We start from the raw sequence: 27,295 nt of genomic DNA, 5'->3' as shown, positions 1-27,295 counted from the left end.
TACATGAATAGCAATTTATTATCCCTCATCTCTGTAAGCAAATAATACAGAAGCTTAAGGCACAGTGCATTGATGTGGTTAACGTTATATGCTTTGGATTACAAGGATGCTTCAGACAAATCATTTAAGATGATTTCAAGAGAGGTTAGGATTCAATATAGAATGCTTGCTTTGATTCTCTTCTCCTGGATTGTAAATTTGTATTAAGAAGAAAGCATGTACTGTGCAGTGGGCTTTTGGTATCCACTGGGGTTTGGTTACAGGTCTTAGAGTCATAGAATCCAAGAGTTGGAAGAGACCTCATGGGCCATCCAGTTCAACCCATTGCCAAGAAGCTGGAAAATTGCATGTTACTGTATATACCCATGTTATATATAAAGGCATAATAACATGGTGTCCAGGGCAAAATCAAGGTTTGTTTTTTAGATTTTTGGGGAATATTTCCAGGCTATAGTTGGTGGAATCCGTGGAAACAGAATCTGTGGCTATGGAGGACTGATTGTACTGTACTCTTTTTTTATGGATTCACATGTTGCTTTGGTTTTTCTTGCCCATGGCATTAGTATATAAGGAAAAGTACAGAACCATCAAGCCAAGGCATTTATCAATGAGAAGAAATTCCACAACTTTTGCCATTAAGACATTGAGGAACTAGAAGGAACCACCAATCCAGGAGGAATCAGCTTTGACGCAAATATAGGAAAGAAGCAAGAGGTCCAGCTCATTGTGCAAATTCAGAGCCCAAACACCTGGGGGCTGACACTGGTTCCCAGAAGAGCATTGCCAGCCTTTATACATTCACCCAAATGAGGCCCTGCAAATAGAGAAATAAAGGGAAACAGGAATTTAATCTTTATCAGCATTTCCACCATGTTTTACCCTGTGCACAAGTGATCAGCTATTTTTTTTCCCCAAAAAAGTGTCAACGGCACTCTAATCTCAGACTGAATCTGCACTGTAGAATTAATGCAGGTTGACAGCACTTTAAATGCTATGGAATCCCAAGATTTGCAGCCTGGTCAGACACCAGGACTCTTTAGCAAAAAAGGTTAAAGAACATGGCCATATAGCCTGAAAAAACCCACAAGAACTTAGTTAAAGATCTTGTTAAACTACAGCTCCCGTGAATCTATAGTTTTGATTCATGGCTGTTAAAGCAGTGTCAAATTGCATTAATTGTATTGTGAAGATGTACTCTGAAGTGCATATGAAGCTTGGAAAAATAAACTTCCATAACTAACCACTTCTAAAAGTTTCTGATCAATAGAAATAACCTTAGATGATTTTGAGATGCTCTTTATTCTGAGAATGAGAAAATGTTGGTATTTTTGGGCCTGGGCTGCTTTGATTCTGAGCTGCACAAGATGGTAATTCAACATGGCCAGAGAAGAATCTCCTTCAGTGACTGGGAGTAATTTTTTCATATCAGGAGTGACTTGAGGAACTGCAAGTTGCTTCTGGTGTGAGAGAATTGGCCGTCTGTAAAGATGTTGCCCAGGGGACGCCTGGATGTTTTACTATCCTGTGGGAGGCTTTTCTCATGTCCCCGCAAGGGAAGCTGGAGCTGACAGGTGAGAGCTCACCCCGCTCCCCGGATTCGAACCACCAACCTTTCAGTCAGCAGTCCTGTCGGCACAAGGGTTTAACCCATTGTGCCACCGGGGGCTCCTGCTGGGAGTAATAATATCCCTTGAGTGAATGGGGCAAACAACAAAGTAGGGTCAATTGTTCTCCAATTCATTCTCACCTCTATGATCAAAAAAGAGAAGGAGACATCTTTGCTCTCAAGGTTTACCATTTGAAACAATTACTATTGTGGAGAAACTCAGAGATTTTTTAAAATTATATACCCCTGTTGTACAAATCCCAATTTGAGCCAAGGGGAAAAGAGAACACAGGTCTTGAGATAGGCGTAAGACACAAGGCCAAAGTCCTTAAGGGGCATCTACAAGGATGAAACCCATATGTTACCAAAGTTTACATATGGAAATAAAAATATGGCCCACGAAAATATAGTTTGGGCAGTTTGTTTCAAAATTGACTGTTACTCTGAATGCATACTATCCTTGTTCTCCAAGTGCTTAATAAACAATAAACCAACTCAATATTGGATGTTTAAACAAAAACCTGGAGAAGTCAAGCAATATTATATAATTTTCCCCAATATAGTTCCTATATTGGGGAAAAGGCAGGTTAAAAATAAAGTAAATAAACAGTACGTAATAATCAGATATATGAAAATGGTAGCAGTAGGCCTCATCACCTTCATCAGCACTTTAAAAAAATCAGAGCTGAACTGAGACAAAATATAGAGGAAGATCAACCTTTCCTTTCTTGCAACTTTCCATGAACAATTGCTATCTGTGCTTTATGTCTTATTCATTTCAGGAGATTTAGATGATGGCTTATACTTTCACCTGTCCTATATACTCTGCCTTTAGCTTTCCCCTTTCCCTTTCCTTTCTATGCATAAAAAGTCAACATTTTTAGTCAGAATGTCATATTTTTGGAAAAGGGAAATTAAAACTAGACCGAGGTCCTTCCTTGGGAATTAGAATCCTTATAAGGATCTGTTGTACCAGTGGAACTGGGTGGCAATTGGTGCCCTTTTCTCCTGGCTCTAAGCCAATGGTTCTCAACCTGTCTGTCCCCAGGTATTTTGGCGTCCAACTTCCAGAAATCCCAGGGAGTTTGCCAGCTGTTAGGATTTCTGAGAATTGAAGGCCAAAACATCTGGGGACTGACAAGCTGAGAACCACTGCTCTAAGCCCTATTACCCTTTGTTCATCCTCACCCCATTCTCAGGTCTCTCAGACCCACAGCATCTCACCTGAAGTCGCCTGCAGCCAGCTGAGTGCTTTTGCTTCCAGTAGTTCCCACTCATCCCTCTGCTCCAAAGCCTTGGAATGGAGCCACAGGATGGCCAACACTGTTGCCCACACATTAGGAGACACCTGGTCATGATGCAGAACATAGAAGAAACATAATGATTCCTGTTCCCATACTTGCTAATTATAACAGTTATTAGCTCTAGACCTCTAGACCATATTTTGATGGTTAAAATGGTTATGTCAAAGCACAGGCATCTAGTCAAATGAGTTAGGGTTAGGGTTTAGACAGCCTGCAGCAAACTCACCTGGGAAGGTGTTTTTTTCAGTGCGGTCTCACTCTGGCCTAGAATGTGGGCTAATCCAGAATCAAGGCACCAAGACCCATCGGCGTTCTGCAGTGAGACCATGTTCAAGAGTGGTGATTCTTTTTCTATTGCTCCACCTAAAATATACAAATAAATATTACACACACACACATACAGGTTCAAGTTTTTAAAATTCATTTTAAATCCAAATATGCATTTAGGAATTTGTTTTTCTATATAGTAGCTATTGTTGCAAACCACTACAGATTATACCATGATCCATCACACCGAATAACGGTCAACACTCCCAATGATTAAGATTAGGATACAACGTCCAAAGTAATTATTCCAAGATGTGGGAAACTATCTCTTCGAAGTGCCCCACCGGCCACCTTTCCCCCTTGAAGTCCACATAAGTTGATTAAAGAACTATTGTATAAAGAGCATGAAAAAAACAACAACTGTGGTGTAGCCTTGGATCAAAGTTTGATTGCCCACTTGACCATGGAAACCTACTATGTGACATTGGAAGAGTTGCACACTTTTAACCCCAGAAAACCCTGTGATCAGGTTACTTTAGGATCACCATAAGTCAGAAACAAATTCAAGGCACACAGCAACAAAAATGAGCTATAAAGAGCAGTCGCATATGAATTCCCAATCAGCTCATGTTGGGTTCAAAATACAAGATGAAGCAGTTACCTTCACATCTGTTTGCAGGCTTTGAGAAAATATTTGGAGGATCATTGCCAGAACAGAGTGTGACTGAGCAGGGAAGTTCACTCTAATTGTGTGTTTAGTTTAATATCAGTGTATGGAAGATTACAGGGAACAAATGCAATTGCAATGCAGTTGTCTTCTTGCTACCCAGTACCTATCATGGGATTCTACTAAAGCTTTTGCATTTATTTATTGACGTATAATTGTCAATTTATTTACCTCCAAGAAACCTTATGCATTACTTTATAAATTAAACACTCCTTTCTTCTGCACAACTGTAGAAGCAAATGCAAAAAAGAAAGAACTTATTAATAGATTCACTGTAGTTATTTCCTATGAATATCCCCTTCAAGTCTTTATTATTAATCTGATCTGTTCTAGACCTGTTTTATTTTAAAAAAAATCTTTATTTGTATTTTTGTTTAGAGCAAGTATGCACATACAGTCTATGACTGGCTCCTTTTTTTTGTATAGATCTATGTGGGCTACAGTTAGCAGAATATCGATGTTAGTATAAAACCTTTAGGGAGAAATGTGTTGTCGAAGGCTTTCATGGCTGGAATCACTGGGTTGCTGTAAGTTTTTCGGGCTGTATGGCCATCTTCCAGAAGTATTCTCTCCTGACGTTTTGCCTGCATCTATGGCAGGCATCCTAGTTTCCAACAGACCTCACAACCTCTGAGGATGCCTGCCATAGATGCAGGCAAAACGTCAGGAGAGAATGCTTCTGGAACATGGCCATACAGCCTGAAAAACTTACAGCAACACTTTGGGAAGAAAATTTGGGAATCTCCTTGTTAACTACAGACCATCAAACTTTCAGGTTTTTTTTAAAAAAAAGAACTCTTGTGAAATCCGATACCTGTTTAGAATTCTGTGATAGGGATGGGGTTTGGGATACGTGTGTGTGCAAATCCTTGGCTTTTTCTTTCTACTGCTCTCTTCAATTCAAAAACATCCACATCAGAAGAAAAAAATAGAGGTGCAACCAAATGTAAACTTCCAAAGACACAGATGTTTGCACCAAATTTCAGCAACATAATTCATGGTCATTTTATAAACACATACAATCCTCCAAAATGTGCTAATAGCATGCAATGAGATTATTCAATTCATTACCATCCTGCTGCGGCTGTCCAGTGTTGCTTGATAAATCTCCACCATGGCTTAGCGTCATTAAAACCTGATTCCTAGCATTTGGTGACCTTCGTTTCTTGCACTTTGCTAGGACCTGTGGCCTGAAGTGTGCTGCTGCTGGCATTGAACACATTGCCATCCTTGGAGGGCATGCCATAGCACCCGGTGGTGCAGAATAAAAACCTTGGAGGAAACAACAACAACAAAAAGCCCTTGGCATCAAAGAGGAACACATTTATTTTCTTCAAAAATATAGGGACATAGTAATATTCTTCCTATCAAGAGAGATCATCCAGGTTAGTGCTGTCAACAGGACTGCCAGAGTCTCTCAAGAATGATGGGCAGGATTCAGTAGGATCAACCCAGCTTTACTTTCAAAATCACATGAGGTTAATAAATTCAGGCTGATATGTTGGCCCCTACCCTGCGATTCCTCCACGGAGCTGAGCATGATCCACATCAGTGCTAATCAAGATGGTGAATACAGATGGTTGCACCTTTTGTTGGGTGCAAAACCAGGTTTGTCACATCAAATAATTTTAGAAGTACTAGTCTTGAATTTGGCAGCTGATGTGGAGTGGGCCAATTTTCCTTACAGGAATGTTGAGGCAGGACAGAAGCTTCAAGAGATCATGATTCTCCAGCACAGGCTTGCAAGTCAACTAGGTCTCTGGCTCATAAACACAATGTGAGATTTTTATAAAGGAAGAGCAACTGCATTTCAGAGAAAGACATTTTGGAAGGGAAGAAATGTACAGCCCACTGAAAATTCCATAATAAATGTCTGTTTTACTTTGAGCGGTGAATTAGTCTTTAAGTGGCCTTAAAAGATTTGGGCAATGACTGCTCTTAGGCTTAATTGTTTTTCTAGTGGGCACAACTGACATTGATGTGACATGGAGTACAAATTTAGAATGGGTGCTGAACTGTCAATCATTAAATCTAAATATTGCCACAGTAAAGACACTCTTCGTCATTTGGAAGTCTCCAAGCAAATAATAGAAGCTTTCAGTTTGATTGCCCTTAGAGATCCATCCATCCAATAAACATTTCCTTCAATTCACCTCCATATCCCATTGATAGTGGTATATTTCGATGGATGAGAGGCCCTTGAATCGGTTTGCCCAGCTCTGTGTTGACACCAACATAGGCTGTCTGTGAACACACCACCCCAGAATTTAGGCTTGTCTCCAGGGCCAGGCGTTTCTTTTCCTCCTCCAACTCCCCAGCTCCCTCTAGTTCCTGCAACAGAGTCTGAGCAGCCAGTCGGTGAATAGGGAGCCTACAGAGAAAGAGAGAGAAAAACAGAAGAATAGGCACTGTTTCACTCTTGAACAATGGAAACATCACAGCTTCTACATATGAGTAAAACCTCCAAAACCCAACTGGAGTTGGTGGTTGGCTTTCAGAGAAACCACTTTCATGTAACTTGTGGTTTTGGCACATAGAATAATAGAATCATAAGAGTTAGAAGAGACCTCATGGGCCATCCAGTCCAACCCCTTGTCAAGAAGCAGGAAAATTGCATTCAAAGCACCCCCAATAGATGGCCATCCAACCTCTGTTTAAAAGCCTCCAAAGAAGGAGCCTCTACTGCACTTTGGGGCAGAGAGTTCCACTGCTGAACAGCTCTCACAGCCAGGAGATACTCCCCAAATGGGAGAGTGGGATACAAATAAAATCAGTTGTTTAGAAGAGGGAATACTGCTTGCTAGCTGTTGAAATGCCCTCTTCTACATGATCATTCAAGGGCCGTGGTGTGTGTGTGTGTTTTTTTTAATGCAATACAACAGTTTTGGTTCGCTCCTGACATGATAAATAAATAGGGGCTGTGGTAGCACAGTGGGTTGAACTGCTGAATTGCAGAACTTGCTGACCAGAAGGTCGGTGGGTCAAATGCACAGGACAAAAACATGCAAACGTGAATAGATCAATAGGTACCACTGAGGTGGGAAGGCAATGACGCTCCATGCAGCCTGTCGGCCACATGACCTAGAAAGCGTCTATGAATAATGCCAGCTCTTCAGCTTAGAAATGGAGATGAGCACCATCCCCCAGAGTTGGACTCGACTAGACTTAATGTCAAGGGGAAACCTTTACCTTTACCTGATCATTACAGGTATATGAACCATTCCCATTTTTTTAAAATCTGGAAACCCTAATTTAGTAGATTTGGAAGGATAATGGAGGATATTAGAGACAGTATATGTCCCTTGGGTGGCACTTCCCCAATTCTTCATCTTCCTAATGGTTTGCATTAGTGGGGAATTAGACTGGGACATCCAGTGTTATTGTTATCCATTGCTACTTCCAGGTATGTCAATTAGGTCCTACTAACATAAGGTTATGTTACCTAAGATTCTGTCTTAGAAAATATCTACTGAAACTTTTGCTCATTGATCAACCACTTATCTACTGAAACTTTTGCTCATTTATCATGAACATAACCAGGAACTATTAGATTTCTATAATTCGTGTCCTGCAACAGAGTTGGTGGACTTCACACTGGAACCAGGACCCATAGCTTCTTCATCTTGCTAGAAATCATAGTACAATGGGAATGCCCAAGTCTTCTCTATAATTAAGAAACCCTATCCTCTTTTACAAAGTCAAAGTGAGCATACAAAAAGATAGTCCTACCTATCCTTTTCCAAAGCGTGAACTGAGAATGTTGCCTTCTCCATGAAAGTCTGATCTTGGAAGGTGTAATGAAGGACAGCAGTACCCTCTGTGGAGTGTGAAGACTGCAAAGGAAAAGAGGGTGTCACCAGGTGATGGGGTGGCAACAGTTTCTTCTAAGTGGAGAAATGAATGCAGGGATGTAAAATTCCTAAGGCTCTTGTAGCAAAGCCTTGCCTTATTTGTTATACAGGATATGAGGCAGGGATTCTTCAATGAGAAGGACCTTGAGGAAGGCTACTTGCCTGATGCTGTCCACGAATCTGAGCATAGATGAGGCACCGCTGTCCCTGGAAAATGACCTGAGGGCCAGATCCGACAAGCACAGCCTCGAGACCAGAAGGCAAGTCCCAATTGAGAGAAATCTTTGTCACTGCTGGCTGAAGGGCTTTCTTCAATGACTGCATTGCCTGCAAAGAGACATCCATCTTACTTTGGAGTGGGGGAGTGCAAAATTAGCAGATCAGGTTTCACATTAAAAAATAAAATAAAATACAAATATGACCTTTCAGCTCAGCCCAAGATTGTATATAGTATACATCAATGAAGCTGTTCCAATGTAGATGACCCTGGTGAGTAATTCGGTAGTAGCTGTAAACTAAATGTTTTCTAAACACTCTTTGAAGGCAGGCAAAAAAGAAAAAAGAAAAGAAAACATGGCTTCAAAGGATGTTTGGAAAAAGTCTAAAACATAGCTGCTACAACAGGCAAACATGGCATTATAAAATCCAAACTGCATATAACTAAGGCACTGTGGATACATTAGACAAATCAAGGAATGACTACAGCTGGCACACTTAGAATCATAGAATCATAGAATCAAAGAGTTGGAAGAGACCTCATGGGCCATCCAGTCCAACCCCCTGCCAAGAAGCAGGAATATTGCATTCAAATCACCCCTGACAGATGGCCATCCAGCCTCTGCTTAAAAGCTTCCAAAGAAGGAGCCTCCACCACACTCCGGGGCAGAGAGTTCCACTGCTGAACGGCTCTCACAGTCAGGAAGTTCTTCCTAATATTCAGATGGAATCTCCTCTCTTGTAGTTTGAAGCCATTGTTCCGCGTCCTAGTCTCCAAGGAAGCAGAAAACAAGCTTGCTCCCTCTTCCCTGTGGCTTCCTCTCACATATTTATACATGGCTATCATATCTCCTCTCAGCCTTCTCTTCTTCAGGCTAAACATGCCCAGTTCCCTAAGCCGCTCCTCATAGGGCTTGTTCTCCAGACCCTTGATCATTTTAGTCGCCCTCCTCTGGACACATTCCAGCTTGTCAATATCTCTCTTGAATTGTGGTGCCCAGAATTGGACACAATATTCCAGATGTGGTCTAACCAAAGCAGAATAGAGGGGTAGCATTACTTCCTTAGATCTAGACACTATGCTCCTATTGATGCAGGCCAAAATCCCATTGGCTTTTTTTGCCGCCACATCACATTGTTGGCTCATGTTTAACTTGTTGTCCACGAGGACTCCAAGATCTTTTTCACACGTACTGCTCTCGAGCCAGGCGTCCCCCATTCTGTATCTTTGCATTTCATTTTTTCTGCCAAAGTGGAGTATCTTGCATTTGTCACTGTTGAACTTCATTTTGTTAGTTTTGGCCCATCTCTCTAATCTGTCAAGATCGTTTTGAATTCTGCTCCTGTCCTCTGGACTATTGGCTATCCTTCCCAATTTGGTGTCGTCTGCAAACTTACTTAAATTGTGCAAAGAAACTTATGGCTACTATCAGAAATATTAAAAATTAACTAGATATTTTTAATTCCAAAATGTGAGTGAAGCATTGAAAGGGTTAAATGGATACAATGACTCAGCAAAAGCTGCAGTTCAATATAAGCAGCTGTGCCTGTAGTTTAGTAGCCCTCAGTCTGTGAGAGGTCTCTGTGGGAGAACGGCCTCAGTGCTAGTTTGCCTCAGTATGTGTGAGGTCTCAGTCTGAGAGAGCTCCCAGTGTTAGAAAGCCTCAGTGGGAGAAAGGCCTCAGTGTTAGTAGGCCTCAGTGTGTGAAGACCTGCTGTGAGATGCTTGTGTGATAGAAGTCCCAGGTTGAAGGCCCTTGTGTGTGAAGCTCTAGTGTGAAGGCTGCTGTGTAAGTTCGGTGTCAGAAGAGGCTCTGTGAGAGTGAAGCTGTTTATCTGCATGAGAAACAAGGCCAATGTGGAAGCAAAGAGGGAAGTATAAAGAACTTTGTTTGTGTTATGGAAACCTTGTTTATTTATTTATTATTTATTTACTTTATTTATATACTGTTTTTCTCAGCCCTCAGGCGACTCAAAGCGGTGAACAACATCAATACAAAACATCACGAGACAAGTATAGGGCAATTAAAAACAATTGTAACATAAATCATTAAACATCAGTATAACAATCATTAGCGCCTCAACAGTAAAATCAGAATCCAGTCTCATCATCCATTATTCCGTATTCCTATGTTCAATTACACTGTTTAATCAAATGCTCTTGTTCTTGGAAATAGTGCAGCCTTATCATTTTACTACAAAGAAAAGCCTCCTAAGGAAGAGATAACATGGGTCTCAGTATTTTTATTCTTTTATCAGTTTTGGCTACTGGTGCTGGGTCACGCTGCTGCCGATAAGTTACTCTGCTGTGCATTTATGGGGAGGGTCTTTTTGTTATTAAGCCTATTCACCCAACAGCTACTACAGTACCATATTGCTAGTTCCCTTTAAAAGAGATCTATTGACTGTCAACCAGGTAATCAGTGGAAAGGGAGGAGACAATTGTGCCAAAATGCAAGTGCAAGGCTCAACTGCTTCTGTGTCCAGAGGCATGGTCACTATTTATTCAAGTTTTACCCAGGCTCTCCAAACAAAGCTTTTAAGGGTAAAGCTATCCAAATGCAAATGCTTCCAAAGCCGAAAAGCAATGCAGCAAGTTGCTTACAGCTCAGGCAGTGCAGATGGAAATGAAACCCTGAACAGGAACTAGGCCCCGGAAATGAACAGCCACAAACACGTACCTATTATTGTTGTTGCCTGCACTTAATTCCTGCGCCACCTAGAATTTTTGAGCTTGCACTAATCTCGGCCTGGCCTTTTAAATTCCTTTGAACAGGCAGGATTACTTTTAATATATATGTGTTATGGTGACAATTTTTATGCTTATATTGTTTTGTTAATCTTATGGTTATGTTGTTTACTCTGTATGTATTGATGGTGAGTCCCCTTGGGGAGATAGAGCGGAATATAAATAAAGTTTTATTATTTTTTTATTATTAAGAGTACAGAGGTCTTCTGCCCTCACCTTGGCTTGCATGCGCTCCTTGCCTGTGATGAACTCTGCACTTCCACCGGCTGCTCGAGCCACTCCTTTTATGAGGGCAGTGGAGGCTCCTTCGCCAATCCCAAAAGAGAAGCACCTATTCAGAGGCAATTGGAAGATTATGGCTCAAAGAACCAAAAAATAGAGACCAAGAGGCATCTTATCTTTAGCCTTACCTGTGGGAGTCGCTGTGACGTTTAACTTCAGCTATGACCTCATTTGTATTGTGGACCTCACCATCAGTGAACAAAAAAAGCTGGGGGAAGATAAAATGGAAGGGAGAGAAAGTAGGTGTGAGACTAATCCTTGGGTCTTTTTTCACCTCCTGTAAGAGCCCACATCCAGCATTCGACTGTTCAAGAGATATTGTGGTGTAGTGGTTAGAGTGCCGGATTGGGACTTGCAAGTTATTGACCCAAGCTCATACTTATGTCAGGAAATCTTATTTGATGGTCTTGAGTCTCTCTGTTTTTTAAAGGCTGACCTCCCTTGTGGGATGGTTGCAATCACAAAGTAGCTGGGAAGGCTGGTCACTGGATGAAATGTAACTGAACGTAAATAATTAATTATCTAATCCACCAATATTATTTAATTAATAAATAAATAAGATTTAATCAATGATTATTATACAACTAGTAAATAAGTGTGATGCCAGGCATGCTTGCTTTCTTATGTATAGTTAGAATCAGATTTCTGACTACTAACTTCCACGTGACCATGTGTGTTCAACTACTCTTCCTATATCCCTAATCATTTGTATTTATGGATCTTTTGGAAGTCTTTGTACTTCTCCACAAAAGTTGATTCTCTACAAAAAACAAACAAACAACATTTTTGCACCACAGATCCCCACCATTGTAGGAATGTTTGGTATCTATACCAACAGAGTGCAGCATAACCAGTGCAATATGAGCTTATGATGGAAAGTTAAAAAAAGGGGAAAACTTACACAAACATACAGAAAATCCATCTTGAGATAGGAAAGGAGGCCAACAAAAGGAGATTGCCTCTCGTGTATATGTAAATTATCTTGAGACAAGACCCCCATGGATGCTCCCTTTACAGACAAAAGGGAGCAAAGGACTCACTAATTTTTGGAAGGCCAAGCAACCACTGCAGGCAGGAAAGAAGCAAAAAGACTTGAGTACATAAAGAAAGAAGCAGAGATGTAAAACAAAAGTGCAGATATATTATCTAGATGTCCCTTTCACTAGAATCTTCATCCAAGCATTGATGCCTCTTTGCTTTCAACAAGTACCTGCCGAGGATGTCCTTCACGGCAGGATTGGCCATAAATAGCCTTTAGAGGCTGTAAGATCTCTGTCCCACCCAAATCAGCCTTCAGCTTCTTGACACGCTCTAGGGACTCCGTCATGGTCTGCTGGGTGTATTCGACACTTTGCCTGCAGAAGAGACGAGAGAGCCAAAGCTAGAGGAGTTAGGGATTCTGGAAGTTCCAAAAACTTTGGGAAGCAAAGGTTTCCCACCCTTGAAGCAAAAGGTCTGATAATATTGGTGGTTCAATACTCACGGGTAGAATGAATCATGGTCTGATCCAAAACCATAGATGTTGAAGTAACATCCCAAAGGCAGACTTTTCAGAAGGAGGATCAGGGTCTCCTGCGATGTTGAAAGGGGAGAAAAGACTAGAGTCATCTTGAACATCCCACCGCGTTATTTAGGAGGTGTTTCAACATTACAAGCACTTGCTCCTTCCAACAACCCACTCCTTTCACTCTATGATTTTACCCCCAATGATTCATATTCATAGTGGTATACTACGCCAGTCAAACAACATCAGATGGATAGCAAGCAAAGTAACCTCTGCTGGAGATGTGGCAAACACAAAGGGACATATTTTCATCTATGGTGGGAATGCCCCCAAGTGAAGAATTTTTGGAAGGATATATTTACCGAAATAAACAACATTATAGGATCAAATATTATGCCGGATGCTAGGTTAGCATTATTAATGGACACCACGAAGCTGAATGTAGAAATAACTAAGAAAGAATTGGTGACTATTTTGCTCACAGTGGGAAGAATTATAATAGCAAAGAACTGGAAAATAATAACCAATCTAACACTGGATGCATGGTATAGGGAAGTTTGGAATGTAGCTTTAAACAATAAACTAACAATGGAAATGAGGGTATTCAGGGGGGAAATTAACAGGTCAGATTTTGAGACATACTGGTCGGTCTTTATTAAATATGTCTTAGAGAGCGAAAATGGAAAACAACAGAATTTGGTTGGTCAGGAATTTTGGAGATGACATTTGATTAATGGCTGATTTATAAATACATGGTGAAGGAAATTATACTTGTTCAGGCGTTGGTGGTGGGGTTATGTGTTTGTAAAATGTTCACTGTTTTGGGTTTTGTCTATTTTGTAAGTTGTTATTGTACTTAAATAAAATCTTTTAAAAAAAATTACCCCCAATGATTCATAGTGCCCTGATGTTGTGATGGTTGGAGTGAAGGATTCCTTCACTCCAAGCTGAAATCCTTACTCAACTAGGAATGCTACTTTCTGACTTTTGTTCAACCAATATTTCACAGGCTTGTTGTTAAGATAAAACAAGAGTGTGAAACACATACACCCCTATGAGTATCAGTAGCACCTGGTGGCTTCCATATTAGTGAGACATTGCTATCCATCACCTTGGATAGCACCTTTAAACTAACTGGAGTTTAAAGGTGCTATCCATGGTGATGGACTTGTTTTAATGAGAGAGCATTCAGCATCTCGTGTAGGTTCTATAAAGTCCAGAGAAAACCCCAGAGAAGATACATTGCTTCCACTGACCTGAGTGAGTGCCACCTGTTACCATGTATGGAGAATATGGAGGTACAGCATAATAAAAATGCCACAAAAAGAGCAAAAATACTGTCTCCTTTCCTGTACACCAGTGGTTCCCAACCTTTTTTAACCAGTGACCACTTTGACCACTCTCCAACATGAGTACCAAAAGGGTTACAAATAATCTTTTAGTCAACTCTAGTGTCATTTTGGTTATTTGGGGTGCTGATTCAAGAAATTGCATTAGATAGATCACATCAGCGCTAGTTTCTGATATAAAACATATGCCATCCAGGAGTCACCATCTACTCACCCATAGAAAACCATATTTAATGATCTAGAGCCATGGACCTTATTTTAGGTCTCATGGCCCACTTCCACAGGTTGGAAACCACTGCTGTACACTTAATCTCCGCATCTTGCAGCCCACAAAAATTACTCCCTCCATCTCTCAGAAGTCCCATATTTTCACTCCATTCATGCACAGGGCACCTTAGCACTCTGGATGCGTGGTGGCGAATCAGGACTATGTCCAGTATTGCAATCCATACTGCCAGAACGATCCAACAGGAAGATGAATTCCCCAGTAGCATTCTGACCTGTCTTGGTGGTTGTGACATTGGGATACAAGGTAAGCAAAAGTGCTGGGTCACCCATCAGCGAACCTGTGTTTTGAAGGAAGCAGAACATCCAAAGAAGGATTTTTAACCCATAGTGGTGTTTATTTGCTTTATAGCAGCCTGTTGTATTGCAAATTCCTGAGACATCACCTTAGCCTTTACTCACCAGGGGCAACTCCGGCCTTTCCTGCTTCAAGGAAGGCACTGGGCTTGTGAACATCCTCATAATAAATCAGGAGCTCCACATCTCGGTCAAACTGATGCCCTTCAGCCAAGGAGACCTTTGGGATGAAGATGACAAACAAAACATCTTGTAAACTGACTTTCTAATGAGCTTTCCCTCATCTGTTTTCCTCTCATTCTCATCTGGAAGGATACATTCAGTATACAAGACAAACCAGTTGGAAACCATTCAATTTCATTGTATTCTGTCCTGACAGTAGTCTCTTGTCTTGCATACCAACCTTATTTCAATTCAAAATCCAGTTTTTGTCAAAACAGGACACTTATTTACTGTATTTTCTGGGGTATAAGACTACTTTTTAACCCAGGAAAATCTTCTCAAAAGTTGGATGTTGTCATACGCTGGGTGTCATTTTATAGGGTGGGCGCTGAAAATTTCGAGCCAAACTGGAGAATCTGCGGTCGCTGCACATGGGGGGGGGGGGGGGGGCAGCAACTGTATGAAAGCAGCAAGGGTGGCACTGCACAAGTTTAGGTAGAAGAAAATCCACTCAATGGGATTCATGGAAAGAAGTGACTTAATCTGATGACGAGGTGAGGGGGAGCCTCACCAGGAAGGTGTAAGCGGAGCAAGCTGCAGGTGTCTGGGATGCACGGAGTATGGAAAAAAAGAGATAGAGCGGTGCTGTGCCCAGAAAAACACGCCTCTTTCACCTATCTGGCTTGCCCTTGTATCCTATTACTGCACCTCCTTCTCTGCCTCTCAGATCTCGCTCCTGAGGACTGCAGTGAAGCGGCACAGGTGTACATGTACAAAATCTGAGAGGCAGAAAAGGAGGTACGGTAATAGGAACATTACCATATTGAAATAAAATCTGATGTTTTTTAAAAAAAATTTTTTTGGTGTGCATTGGAAGAGGGGTAGGCTTATACGGCAAGTATATCCCAAACTCTATATTTTAACTGGAAAGGTTGGGGGTCATCTTATACACCCAGTCATCTTATACACCAGAAAAATTATTTATTTATTGCATTTATACACTGCTTTTCTCACTCCCGGGGGGACTCAAAAAGGTTCACAACACAATCAATGGCAAATTGTCTCACATGTATAAACATGACACATCAAATCGATAACAAATGACAACAGATCGACCTATCAGATTATAACAACAATCAAAGATACAATATAAAACATTTAGGCCTTGTATCGATCCCGGTGTCTTAATTGTCTTCCATTTATTTCTGTTGTCATTTTGATGGGCTGATGCAGTCCCAGAGTGTCCTGGGAAGCAGGACTAATGGAGCTTGTCCATGCTTGTTCTTAATCTACAAGGTTTCACTCTGGATTTAAACGACCACAATGTTTCTCACACCCTATGCATACTTTTTTGTTAGTATGGTAAAATTTGTGCTCTGGCACACATTTACTCTATAGCACTATTTGCTCATGCAGACCGATAGCATTGTAATGGGATTAACTCCATGAATCCAGCCTGCCTTGTGATATCAGCATGTGATCTCATGGGGACAGAAGGCTGGTGCATTCTCTTTTAAACCTAGTGAAGCTATACCTGCTAAACTAGTCTTGCAGTTATGTGACAGCCCAACAAAGAAGTATAAAAGCCACCAGATTATGATGTTTTCAATGTACCTTTCCCTACCTGCAAAGGCTAACTGCCACCTTATGATTCATAGATATGAGTCAGTGAACTATTATACAAAGCCCATTTATTACACTATTCAATAAAAATGGGAAAGGTTTTTGTTCTTGGTTTGGAAGTATTATTTCCTGTTTAATTTTGCAGTACTTCCTTTAAATGAGTTGTTATACTCCAGAAACTTCTTTTTTGTGGCCAACACAAACTATGTTGAATTGGTTGAGACTCTATTAATTGAAAAACTTTAGCAAAATGTGCTGCAGGATGTTCCACAAAAATAAAGTTTTGGCACTTTAATAATCCTTTCCCATGCTTTGATGATAGAACCAATTAAGAAATGACATTTATAACCCAGGAACAAAAAAAATCGTGTTACATACTGCTTGTGGATGTTAGTGGCCCATTCTTTCTCAAAATGGTAAAGCCAGGATTTTGAGCCGAGTTGGGGATAGCTGTCTAAATGTCCAATCTCCACATAACGTTGACCACTGACCATAGTGGCTCAGGGCTTTCCACTCTTGATTTCCATCCAAATTAGGCATATATTGCCTGCTGTTATTTATTTTTCACAGCTGAATTATCAAAATCAAATAGATAGCTATCACGAGGGAGACAGTGATGAGGATCAGATCCATGACATGGGAACAGCAGGAAATTAAAGACTAGATACAATCCCCCTCCTCACATTTTCCTCTCATTATCTGCATGGTGGCTATTTGCAATACTTCGAATGCTAAGGGCAGACTTGAGAACATGCTGATACGAATTTGGACCAACACAAAGCATTAATATCTCCCCGTTTGTGTGCCATGATCCCAATCCAGGTCATCGTGATGTTGGCTATTTGCTTTGGAATCTGCCTCACAAAGCCCAAGAATGGGAATATTTCTACCATGGCCTGTAAGATTCACCATAAATGGTCCTGATTTTAGGTGAGATGCATATAGACTTTGCAATAGAGAATGAAAAGAAAGGCACGCTAATTTTCCAAAAAGGTCAACAACTCAGTTTGTCATTAGATTTACCTGGGCACTGGTCCGGTCCTCTAGTATGTAGCGGAGTGGGTCAAGGGTGCATTTTGATTCTACACGGTTGATGCCATAAGTGGACTCTACAGTGGCATTCAGACTAAGTGTGTAGGGAAGTTGTCCTTTGGGCATCCGTGGTACAGACTTGGTTACACTGTCTCCTTCTGATCCTGAGGACAGAGACACAACACAAGTCAGTGGACAATGTTTATCAAGAGAATAATAACCAGGTTAGAGTAATCTGCTAGTTTAACTGTATTTTCACATTCAAATTCTTTAAATCCCCATATCAATTTTAAAGAAATTACAGATACTGACTCAATTCTTGGCCGAAACAAGCTTATCAAAAATGTCACAACTCATCTGAGCTGATTAGATTCACGTGTCACAGCTGTTCCTAGTAGATAGAGGACTAGTCTGCTATGTAACTTTTAAAAGACAATGAATAGCTCAGAAAAATCCCTTGGTGATCTTACTTTGTACAACAAACATAGGGATTCAAATACACATTTTAAAGATTTTGCAAAAAAATCCTCTGCCTGGATTACAGAGTTGCCAACCTTGTTCTACATTCAAATTATTTTAAACCTCATGTTCTTTCCACTATGTTTGTGAATCTTGGAAAGTTCTGCTGAAAATCCTAAACTGAGCATCATGACAAACTGCACTGCAAACTATAAGATACACAGGCCTAGGATCAAAAGAAGCATAGGAAACATAACTGCATGAGATAGAAATACCATCCGAGAGGAACTTATACCAGTATGACTGAACTTAGACTTAGGTTTGGTCTGCAGTTTCATAAGAAAAGCTTCAGAAGCTTGCTCTAAGCTTCGATAGGACATCCTTTCATATATTTAAACATAGCTATTATGTCTCTTCTTAACCTTCTGTTCTCCAAGCTAAACATTTACAGTTCCCTAAGGCTTTTCTCACAGGGTTTGCCTATCTTCATGACCATATCCCCCACTCCTCATGAACTGGCATGGGGAATAAGATCCGTCAAGGAGGCTTTCCTCTCGGTTCCACCACTGTCACAAGCTTGGTTGGTGGGGACAAGGGAGAGGGCCTTCTTGGTGGTGGCCCCCCGGCTCTAGAATGCCCTCCCCAGGGAGATTAGGCAAGTCCCCATACTGTCCTCCTTCCATACAGACCTGAAGACCTGGCTGTTCAAACAAGCTTTTGATAATGCTTAGTCCCTACTTGATCTATGCAATTGTTATGCAGTCTTGCACTTCATCCTATGTTCTCTTCCCATGGTTACAGCTTTGCACTTATCCCATTCCCTGTCCAATTGTTTACAGCCTGGCTACATTTACAGTAGCTTACCGCCATTGGTTGATGAGCACTGTTTTAATTGAGGTTTAACCGGTTGCTTTATATGTCTATAAGTTTTATTCAATAGGATTTTTAATTGTGTTTTATTTTATGTTTTGGTTTTAGGTACTTGGTGCCGTGGGTCCCTACAGGGAGATGGTGGTGGGATGCAAGAATAAAGTAGGTATTATTATTATTATTATTATTATTATTATTATTATTATTATATGTACAGAGGATTCCAGGTAAAGTCTAACCAAAGGAGAATAGAGTGGCACTATTATTTTCCTCTGTCTCTTGTTGATGCAGACTAAAATTGTATTTGCTTGTTTAGCTGCTGTATCATGTTCAGCTTGTGGTTGACTAAGACTCCTAGGTCCTTTTCACATGTACTGCTGTCAAAACAGTTGCCATTCATTCTGCATTTCAGTGTCTAACTTTGCCTAAGTAGATGAGAGAGCTTACTTCTTTCTCAAGATTTTAAAATTGTATTTAAAGAAGTTCTAATGCCAAAGAACATTATAAAGGGCAGACCTTCACTTGCTGTCTGGAGTAGTATGTTGCAAGTAAGAACCTCATTCTGCCACACGCACAGAGCAATCATAATGGATGTGTGCATGAAGGCAGGGAGACATTTGTCCATCCACACATTCCCACTGGACATGAGTTTGGAGATTCTAAGAAATGAAATCCTAAAGATCTCAAGGGTCAAAGTGTGTGGATCAAAGGAGGTTCCAAGACTCTAGCCCACTGGTGCTGTATGTCTGTTCCTCTCTGTACAAAGCTAGAAGTAGGATCTAGACATGTGGATATGAGTGTGTGTGGGTGGGTGGGTGGTAATCTGAGATATACCTCAGCTCAGACCAATTTTGGGGAAGTAGCAGGAAGAGTAAGAGCCAATTTATGCTGCTTGATGTTTTTATCAGGGGTCTAACTCCTATATTTGGAGATGCAGAATTTTACCTCGTGGCACATAGCGGGGGTTCAGAACAGCAGGCAGGACAAAACGGATGGCTCCATCAGGCTCTGGAGCTAAAGCTTGGACATAGCGCAGCTTCAGTGTGGCCTCCCCTTCGGGAGGAAGATTCCCCAAACTGATGGTGAAAATGTCACTGGTGTTTTCTTCCCTTTCGAGTAGGAAAGCCTCACGGCCTTCGGTCAAGGCATCCTCATACTCTTGCTCTGCCTGAAATGGATGGAGGACAAGAGACAGCAAGAGAGAAAACTTGAGGTATGAAGAAATCAACAATATGGTTATAATCAAGAACTTTCCTGAACCGTAAAACAACTTGGAACTTTTGACTCATTGGTTTTCAACTACTGATGGCTTTCCATGCATGTGGAAGTTGATTGAACACATAAAGCTTTTCAGACATTTATTTATTCATTCTTTTTCATGCAATGTATATTCTCACCTTTTTCCTAATATGGGATCCAAGATGGCACTCCTCGTATCGATGTGGCAATACTGTAATATATTTTCTGTTTTACTTCAAAAATGAGGACACTATGTTCCCCAAAGATGTATTCTTTTTTGGTACCACATACCTGCTTCTTCTCTCGGATCTGGGCCTCAATGCGTGTCCCTCCAATCACACCCTCAAAGGCATATACGGCAGCTTCATCTTCCAGAGGAAAGACAAAGACAGCCTCCACTGGGTTCTTCTCCTCATTCTTGTACTGAAGTTCAGACACCACATCGGCTATGAAGCCCTGGACCAACACATCCACAGAGATACTTTTTAAAGGCACTAGGACAAGGAAACAGGGAAATAAACAAATTACTTCAAGGATACTATTATTATTTTACTGAAACAAAAACACAGTATGTCACAGCAAACAAGATATATAGATGCTGGATTTCGTATCACATCATCACAAGTCGAACACTTCCCAAGCGTCTAGGAATGTGTGATGTATTTTCGAATGACCCGCACAGATCCAAGTAAGGTGGCTTTTTTGCAGTTGACAGATCGTGATTTTGCCAATGTTTATTGTTTCCAAATGCCGGCAGAGATCTTTTGGCACGGCACCCAGTGTGCTGATTACCACTGGGACCACCTGTACTGGTTTATGCCAGAGCATTTGCAGTTCGATTTCGAGGTCTTGATAATGGCTGAGTTTTTCCTGTTGGTTTTCCTCAATGCGACTGTCACCTGGTATGGAGACATCAATAATCCAAACTTTTTTTCTTTTCCACAATCATGATGTCTGCTGTATTGTGTTCCAAAACTTTGTCAGTCTGGATTCAAAAGTTCCACAGTTTTTTTGAGTGATCATTTTCTATTACCTTTCCAGGTTTATGATCCCACCAATTCTTTTCTACTGGCAGGTGGTACTTGTGACATAAGTTTATTTTATTTATTTATTTGTTTATTTACAGTATTTATATTCCGCCCTTCTCATCCCTCAGGGGACTCAGGGCGGATTACAGTGTACACATATATGGCAAACATTCAATGCCAATTTGACATACAACGGATACAGACATACACAGAGGCTATTTAACTTTTTCTGGCCGCCAGAGGAGCTGTCGCTTTCATCGTCCATCTGCGACACTGATGAAGTACTTCCTCATTCCCCGCATGCTTTTTCTGGAGTGCTTTGCTGGAGTCTTTTTTATGGCCTCATAAATTAGTTAATTTAGCCTCTCCACACTTTAAGGTGGTACCTAATTTTCCCTACTTGACAGATGCAACTGTCTTTCGGGTAGCAAGGGTCGACAACAGGCTACACAATTGGTTGGAAGCCCACTCTAACCCGGGCTGACTTCGAACTCATGACCTTAATGCAGCTGACACTCAGCCAGCTGCACCACAATCCCGGTTATTATTATTATAATCCTATTATTATTATTATTATTATTATTATTATTAATATTATTATTATTATCCACTTTTTTTCTCAGGACTGAGTTCCAAAACGACTCACAACTTTAAAACCTATAAAAGATAAAGACACTTATGTCTTGCCTAAATTTTTAGCTTGCTTCTAAAAAGGAGGGGGCCATCCTAGCCCTCCCGGGAAGCCGGTTACAGAGCCCAGTAACAGAGTGCTTCCTTGTGTCCCATCCAACTACATATCTGAGATAAGGGCCTCTCTTGATGATTTCAGAATCTGGGTTGTACTAGGAGATACACCCTGCCAAACAGCCTGGACCTGTGCCATATAGGGTTTTAAAGGTCATAAAAAGCACTTTGAAACAGACTGGCAGCCAACAAAAAGCTTGTATGCTCCCTATAGCCAGCCCCAGTTAACAATCTGGCTGCAGCTGTTTGGACAAGCCAAAGTTTTCAAATGCCCTTCAAAGGCACCCTCAACTAGACCTGTTATAGTGATCCAAATAGGATGCTACTAAGGCATGTACCACTGTGGCCAGATCCACAGCGTCTCAAGAAACGGGTACAGTTCAGGAAACATATGACTCTTGGCCATTGCAGAAACCTCCGCCTCTAGGTTCAGTGCTGATTCAAGAAGTATCCAGAAACTAACGTGGGCTTGCCCATTCTGATTATCATTTGGATGGATCCTTCTCCAAACACCTTGACTTTTCAAGACTAGGTCAACCAGTTGAATGGATGAAGAGCTAGATTATAGTAGCAATTTTAAGCTGCACACAGTGTCTAGTACCAAGCTTACAGTTTCAAGCAATAGGCATTCGTCATTCTGCAAACACTTCACTGAATAATCACAGAGAGGAGATCACCTGGTTGCTTCGACTGGGTCAGAAGGCCACAGATAACTGTCATGGCTGATGATGATCTCTGAAACAAAAAGAAAGGCCACATGACACATCTGTTAGCTGCGGAAAACAACCATTGTACTTCTGATTTTATTTTTGTTTGGCCGGCTGCCCAGAGATCATGCGCTCCTCTTTCTCTCCTTTTCTATAGCAGTGGGCATTAGCTTTGGGGGGGGGGGGGGGTCTAGTTTTTGTACCTTATGAGAGAAAGGATCCTGCAGGGCAGGCTGGTGAACCCATGACCTTCCAGATCTTGAGGAACTACAACTCCCAATCAGTCCTAGGACTGTAGCCAATGATGAGGGATGAGTGAAGGGAGTTGCTGCCATGAGCATCTTTATTTCTCCAGGGCCCATCTACACTGCCATATCATGCAGTTTGAAAATGCATTACATGGTTATAGCTAGTGTACACTCATATAATGAATTTTTCCCTGAACTGCATTATGACTCTACATTGACCAAAGACTGCAGGAACGCCATTGCTCTCATGACTCTGTTTTCTAGTTTGTGGGTTCTCAACACAAACTAGAAAACTGAGTCATAGAAGCAATGGCATTCCTGCCTCAACCTCTAATATACAAAGAATCAGTGGCTTGGCAGACAGATATGGAACAAAGCCAACCCATGGTCACTCCTTAATGCACAACTTCACTTGTGCTGCTTCAAAGGAATGCATAGAGTTTATTGATCTTCTTAGACAAAACTGAGTCACCTCCTGTATGGGGGTGTAGCTACAGAGAGGGAGGAGAATGAGACCATTGTCCTTCCAACTAAGAATTCTAACTCTTCTAATGACCTTTTCATTTAGTTCCCAAATGTGTAGCATTGCAAAGAGACACTGAAAATCATCCACGTTTAGGATCCTGACACGGGTTAAACATCTTCTATTTGATATTCTGATATACTCCACAATCCGTAATTGTCCGCCAGGGTGACTGAGATAGTGACACATTGGCTTTCTGATGGTTCAATGGACATAAACTTTGTTTCATGCACAAAATTATGAGAACTATTGTATAGAACAGTGTTTCTCAACCCTGGGGGGGGGGGGGCAGGATAGTGTCAGAGGGGTCGCCAAAGACCATCAGAAAACACAGTATTTTCTGTTGGTCATGGGTGCTCTGTTTGGGAAGTTTGGCTCAATTCTATTATTGGTGGGGTTCAGAATGCTCTTTGATTGTGGGTGAACTATAAATCTCAGCAGCTACAGCACTCAAATGTCAAGTCTATTTTGCCCAAACTCCACCACTGTTCACATTTGGGCATATTGGGGATTCGTGCCAAGTTTGGTCCAGATCCATCATTTTTTGTGTCCACAGTGCTCTCTGGATAGAGGTGAACTACAACTCCAAGGTCAATGTCCACCAAACCCTTCCAGTATTTTCTGTTGATCATGGGAGTTCTGTGTGTCAAGACTGGTTCAATTTCATCATTGATGGAGTTCAGAATGCTCATTGATTGTAGGTTAACTAGAAATCCCAGCAACTACAACTCACAAATGACAAAATCAATGCCCCTCCAACTCCACCAGTAGTCAAATTTGGGCCTATCATGTATTTGTGCCAAATTTGGTCCAGTGAATGAAAATACATCCTGCATATCAGGTATTTCCATTACGATTCATAGCAGTAGCAAAATTACAGTTATGAAGTAGCAATGAAAATAATATTATGGCTGGGGGGTCACCACAATATGAGGAGTCGTGGCATTAGGAAGGTTGAGAACCATTACTATAGAATTACCTTCAGGCTATGTGTGTAAGGTATATAAGAAACATACACAAATGTCATGTTTACACTTGAGTTCTGTTTCTAACTCTACGTACATGCCAATACAGGTATTGCAAAATCCAAAATCTAAAACATTTCTCATCCAAAGTGTTTTGGATAAGGGATACTCAACCTATATTTCCTCTGATTAATTTTTCCTGTCCCTTTACTTTGGATAAAAAGCCCTCTGTTTTTAAATGTTCAAGTTACGACTATACTAGAACTTTAGGACTCAAGGAAAAGTTCACAGAGGAGGAAGAATTCTTATTTTTCTCCCTCTTACAGGTTTGCCACTGCATGTGTTTTCAGGGTAACTTGTTTGGAATCCAGCTGGTTGGAAGATAGAGCAGTATGCAGCCATCTATATTTGCAGCTTGGATTTTTGTGGATGTGATTCTTCACAAATTAGATTAATAATGTTCTCTCTAGGAATCTCTAGGTCCTTCAGTGTGACTCTATGATCAACCTCTTCCAACCATGCTGGAAGATATAGAGATTTCTAGAGAGAATACCTTTTGGGAATTTCTAGGTTCTACAATACAATTCCACAGTGTTATGCATTACAATACCGAGAGTAAGGTTCTGATTCTGAGCTGATATGGCTTTGGATAGCATAGAGAAGGGTTAATCCCATTGTTGTGTTTGTTTTGCTGCCTGTGCCCCTGATTTCACCTCACTCTATCCACACAGCTGAATAAAATCCCACATTTTCTGCTTTGAACTGGAATATATGGCAGATAACCCAGTTCAAAGCAGACTGTGGGATTTTTCTGCTTTGATATTCTGGGTTATATGGCTATGTGGAAGGGCCCTTCCTGTCCCAGTGATAATTCGATTTTGAAAAATGTGGCTTGTTGTGGAAACAAGGATTGGTGAGAAAGCTTCAGTGGAGACACCTTTCCCTCATGATAACTCTTTCAGGAGTGAATTTCCTTTCTGAGAGGTAAATTTCGCTTATTTCCTGTTCTTAACTATGAGTCATTTGTAAGTCGGATGTCTGTAAATTGGGGACTGCCTGTATACGTCCCTTCAGATGACACTGAATGCTAACATCCACCATTCCAGCAATGGTGGCTAAAACTCATAGATGATCAAGTCAAACATTATCAGGACAACTTAACTTTATTTCCACCATATAGAGTGCTATACTTTTGCACCATTCATGCTATACAATTATAGTGCTAGCAGGGTGTAGTAGTTTTAATGTTGGACTGCGACTCAAGGAACTGTGGTTTGAATCCTGCTTGGTTATGATCCTAGACCAGTGGTTCTCAACCTGTGGATGTTTTGGCCTTCAACTCCCAGAAATTCTAACAGCTGGTAAACTGGCTGGTATTTCAGGGAGTTGTAGGTCAAAATACCTGGGGACCCACAGGTTGAGAACCACTGCCCTAGACAAATCACATTATCTTTGCCTCTGAGGAAGGCAATGGCAAACCTCACTGGCCAACACACATGTTGGTGCTTCAAATATTAGCCCCGTGTTTGATTATATTTGACCTGCTGATTCCAAAAATGGCCCCCCTTTTGTCCCTATCAATCCTAGTTTTTGACATACAGAACAAATGCTATATACTAGAGGTGTGCGAAATGGCAGAAATTGTTTTGGTTTCGTTTTAAATTTCAGATCCTCTCTCATTTTGTTTTGGAAAAAAATTGGAAGATTCAGAGGGGTGTTTTGATTCATAATTCAAAATCCAGTTTCAGTATCATTTTGGTAAGATGCGGTATATTAGCGCCAGTGGGGAGACTTATGAGGCTCGTTTTTCTATCATTTTAATGGCTCTCAGGATAAAACTTTCCACACTTGTAGAAGTCCGTTACATTGTTCAGGAGGCGGCAAGAAAGTACGTCCCAAAGAAAAAGAAAACCAAGAAGGCAAAATGATTGTCTGCTGAGACACTGGAAGTAGCCCAAGAAAGGAGGAAAGCAAAAGGAAACAGAAATGTATATATTAGGCCTGGGTAACAACGCAAAAATTTGTTTCTAAAATTGATTTGTATTTGGGGGTTTTTTTTGTTTCGATATTTAAAATAATTACAAAATTTTCCCTTAAAAAAGTTCGGTGTTTACGAAATTTCGTTAATATTTACAAAACATTTTGTAAAGATGGCGCCCTTTTTTTTTTCAATATTTTTTAAATATTTTTTTAATTTAATTATTAATTTAGTAGAATAGGGAGGAGAAATTATTATTAAGGAGGGAAGGCAGGCACTCACTCTGGCGGGCCCTCTCGCTCGCCGCTCGCCCTCTCGCTCGCCGCTCGCCCTCTCGCTCGCCGCTCGCCCTCTCGCTCGCCCTCTCGCTCGCCGCTCGCCCTCTCGCTTGCCGCTCGCCCTCTCGCTCGCCCTCTCGCCCTCTCGCTCGCCCTCTCGCTCGCCGCTCGCCCTCTCGCTTGCCGCTCGCCCTCTCACTCGCCCTCTCGCTCGCCGCTCGCCCTCTCGCTCGCCCTCTCGCTCGCTTGCTCAGCCGGCGCCTTCCCCGCCCTCTCCTCCTCCTCCTCCTCCTCTTTCAGGCTCTGCCTCTGACTGGCTAAGAGAGGAGAGAGAGGAGAGCTCCCAGCAAGCATCGCCAGGCGGCCATCTTACGTATTTCCGAAATGGACGGAAATACAAAATTTTTTGGCGCCTGCCGTTTCGATATTTAAAAACACTTCCGAGTTTAAAAATAAGTTTTGTAATCGTTTTGTAATTGCTAAAATTAACGAATATTTAACGAATTACAAAATTAACGAACGAAACCGCCCAGGCCTAGTATATATCACTGTCTCTCTCTATATATACCACTCTTCATCTGCTCACCCATAGAAAATCATTATAAGAATATTTAAGAAACAAGAGCTGTAGCAGTTTATACAATGCGATTTTCTGAATCGGTGTTCAAAACAACTCAGTGAGTGAGGCTAAAAACCAATACACGAAGAAAAATAATTTTGGGGGGTTTGGCAATGGCTCCCTCGAATGGAATATTAGGATTTGTAGTTTGGCAAGGTGCTTCAACTCTTGGCTGAGCATCCTAAAGACCCAAACTCTAAAGGCAGCAACCTAAACTCACCAAAAAGCCCCAGGATCCCTCAGAAGTTGAACCATAGTTATAAAAATAAAACTCACCCTGCAGATCCCAACTGGTTTGCAGCTGCTTCTTCACTGCTTTCAGCAACAGAAAGGCAGAGCTGAAAACGAAAGTGAGCATTTCCCCTTTTGGCTGGGTTCAGTGT

General features: G+C 41.2%; 1 protein-coding gene across 1 annotated transcript; it reads right to left on the bottom strand.

The window, feature by feature from the left end:
* On the bottom strand, positions 1-27,295 carry VWA5A (von Willebrand factor A domain containing 5A). Its single transcript, XM_060780600.2, has 18 exons — positions 27,189-27,295; positions 22,272-22,329; positions 20,114-20,316; positions 19,529-19,751; positions 17,246-17,418; positions 14,543-14,657; positions 14,249-14,421; positions 12,486-12,574; positions 12,213-12,357; positions 11,131-11,210; positions 10,937-11,051; positions 7,918-8,082; positions 7,634-7,737; positions 6,058-6,275; positions 4,976-5,176; positions 3,137-3,273; positions 2,831-2,954; positions 1-814 (listed from the first exon to the last, which is right to left on the bottom strand). Exons 2-18 carry the CDS (start codon positions 22,312-22,314, stop codon positions 735-737), a joined length of 2,388 nt encoding a protein of 795 aa, XP_060636583.2. The 5' UTR covers positions 22,315-22,329; positions 27,189-27,295; the 3' UTR covers positions 1-734.

Source organism: Anolis sagrei, chromosome 6 (assembly GCF_037176765.1).
Source record: "Anolis sagrei isolate rAnoSag1 chromosome 6, rAnoSag1.mat, whole genome shotgun sequence".
Classification (NCBI taxonomy): domain Eukaryota; kingdom Metazoa; phylum Chordata; class Lepidosauria; order Squamata; family Dactyloidae; genus Anolis; species Anolis sagrei.
Note: the sequence above shows the minus strand (reverse complement) of the source record. Positions and strands in the feature narration are given on the sequence as shown.

What these genes read in the sequence shown, in the direction of transcription:
- VWA5A (XM_060780600.2), bottom strand. Translation starts at nt 22,314, where the DNA reads ATGACAGTTATCTGTGGCCTTCTGACCCAGTCGAAGCAACCAG. An exon ending in GACCCAGTCGAAGCAACCAG is followed by an intron (nt 20,317 to 22,271) that starts GTGATCTCCTCT and finishes TCCTTGTCCTAG; the next exon opens with TGCCTTTAAAAAGTATCTCT. An exon ending in GACCATGATTCATTCTACCC is followed by an intron (nt 12,358 to 12,485) that starts GTGAGTATTGAA and finishes TCTCTTCTGCAG; the next exon opens with GCAAAGTGTCGAATACACCC.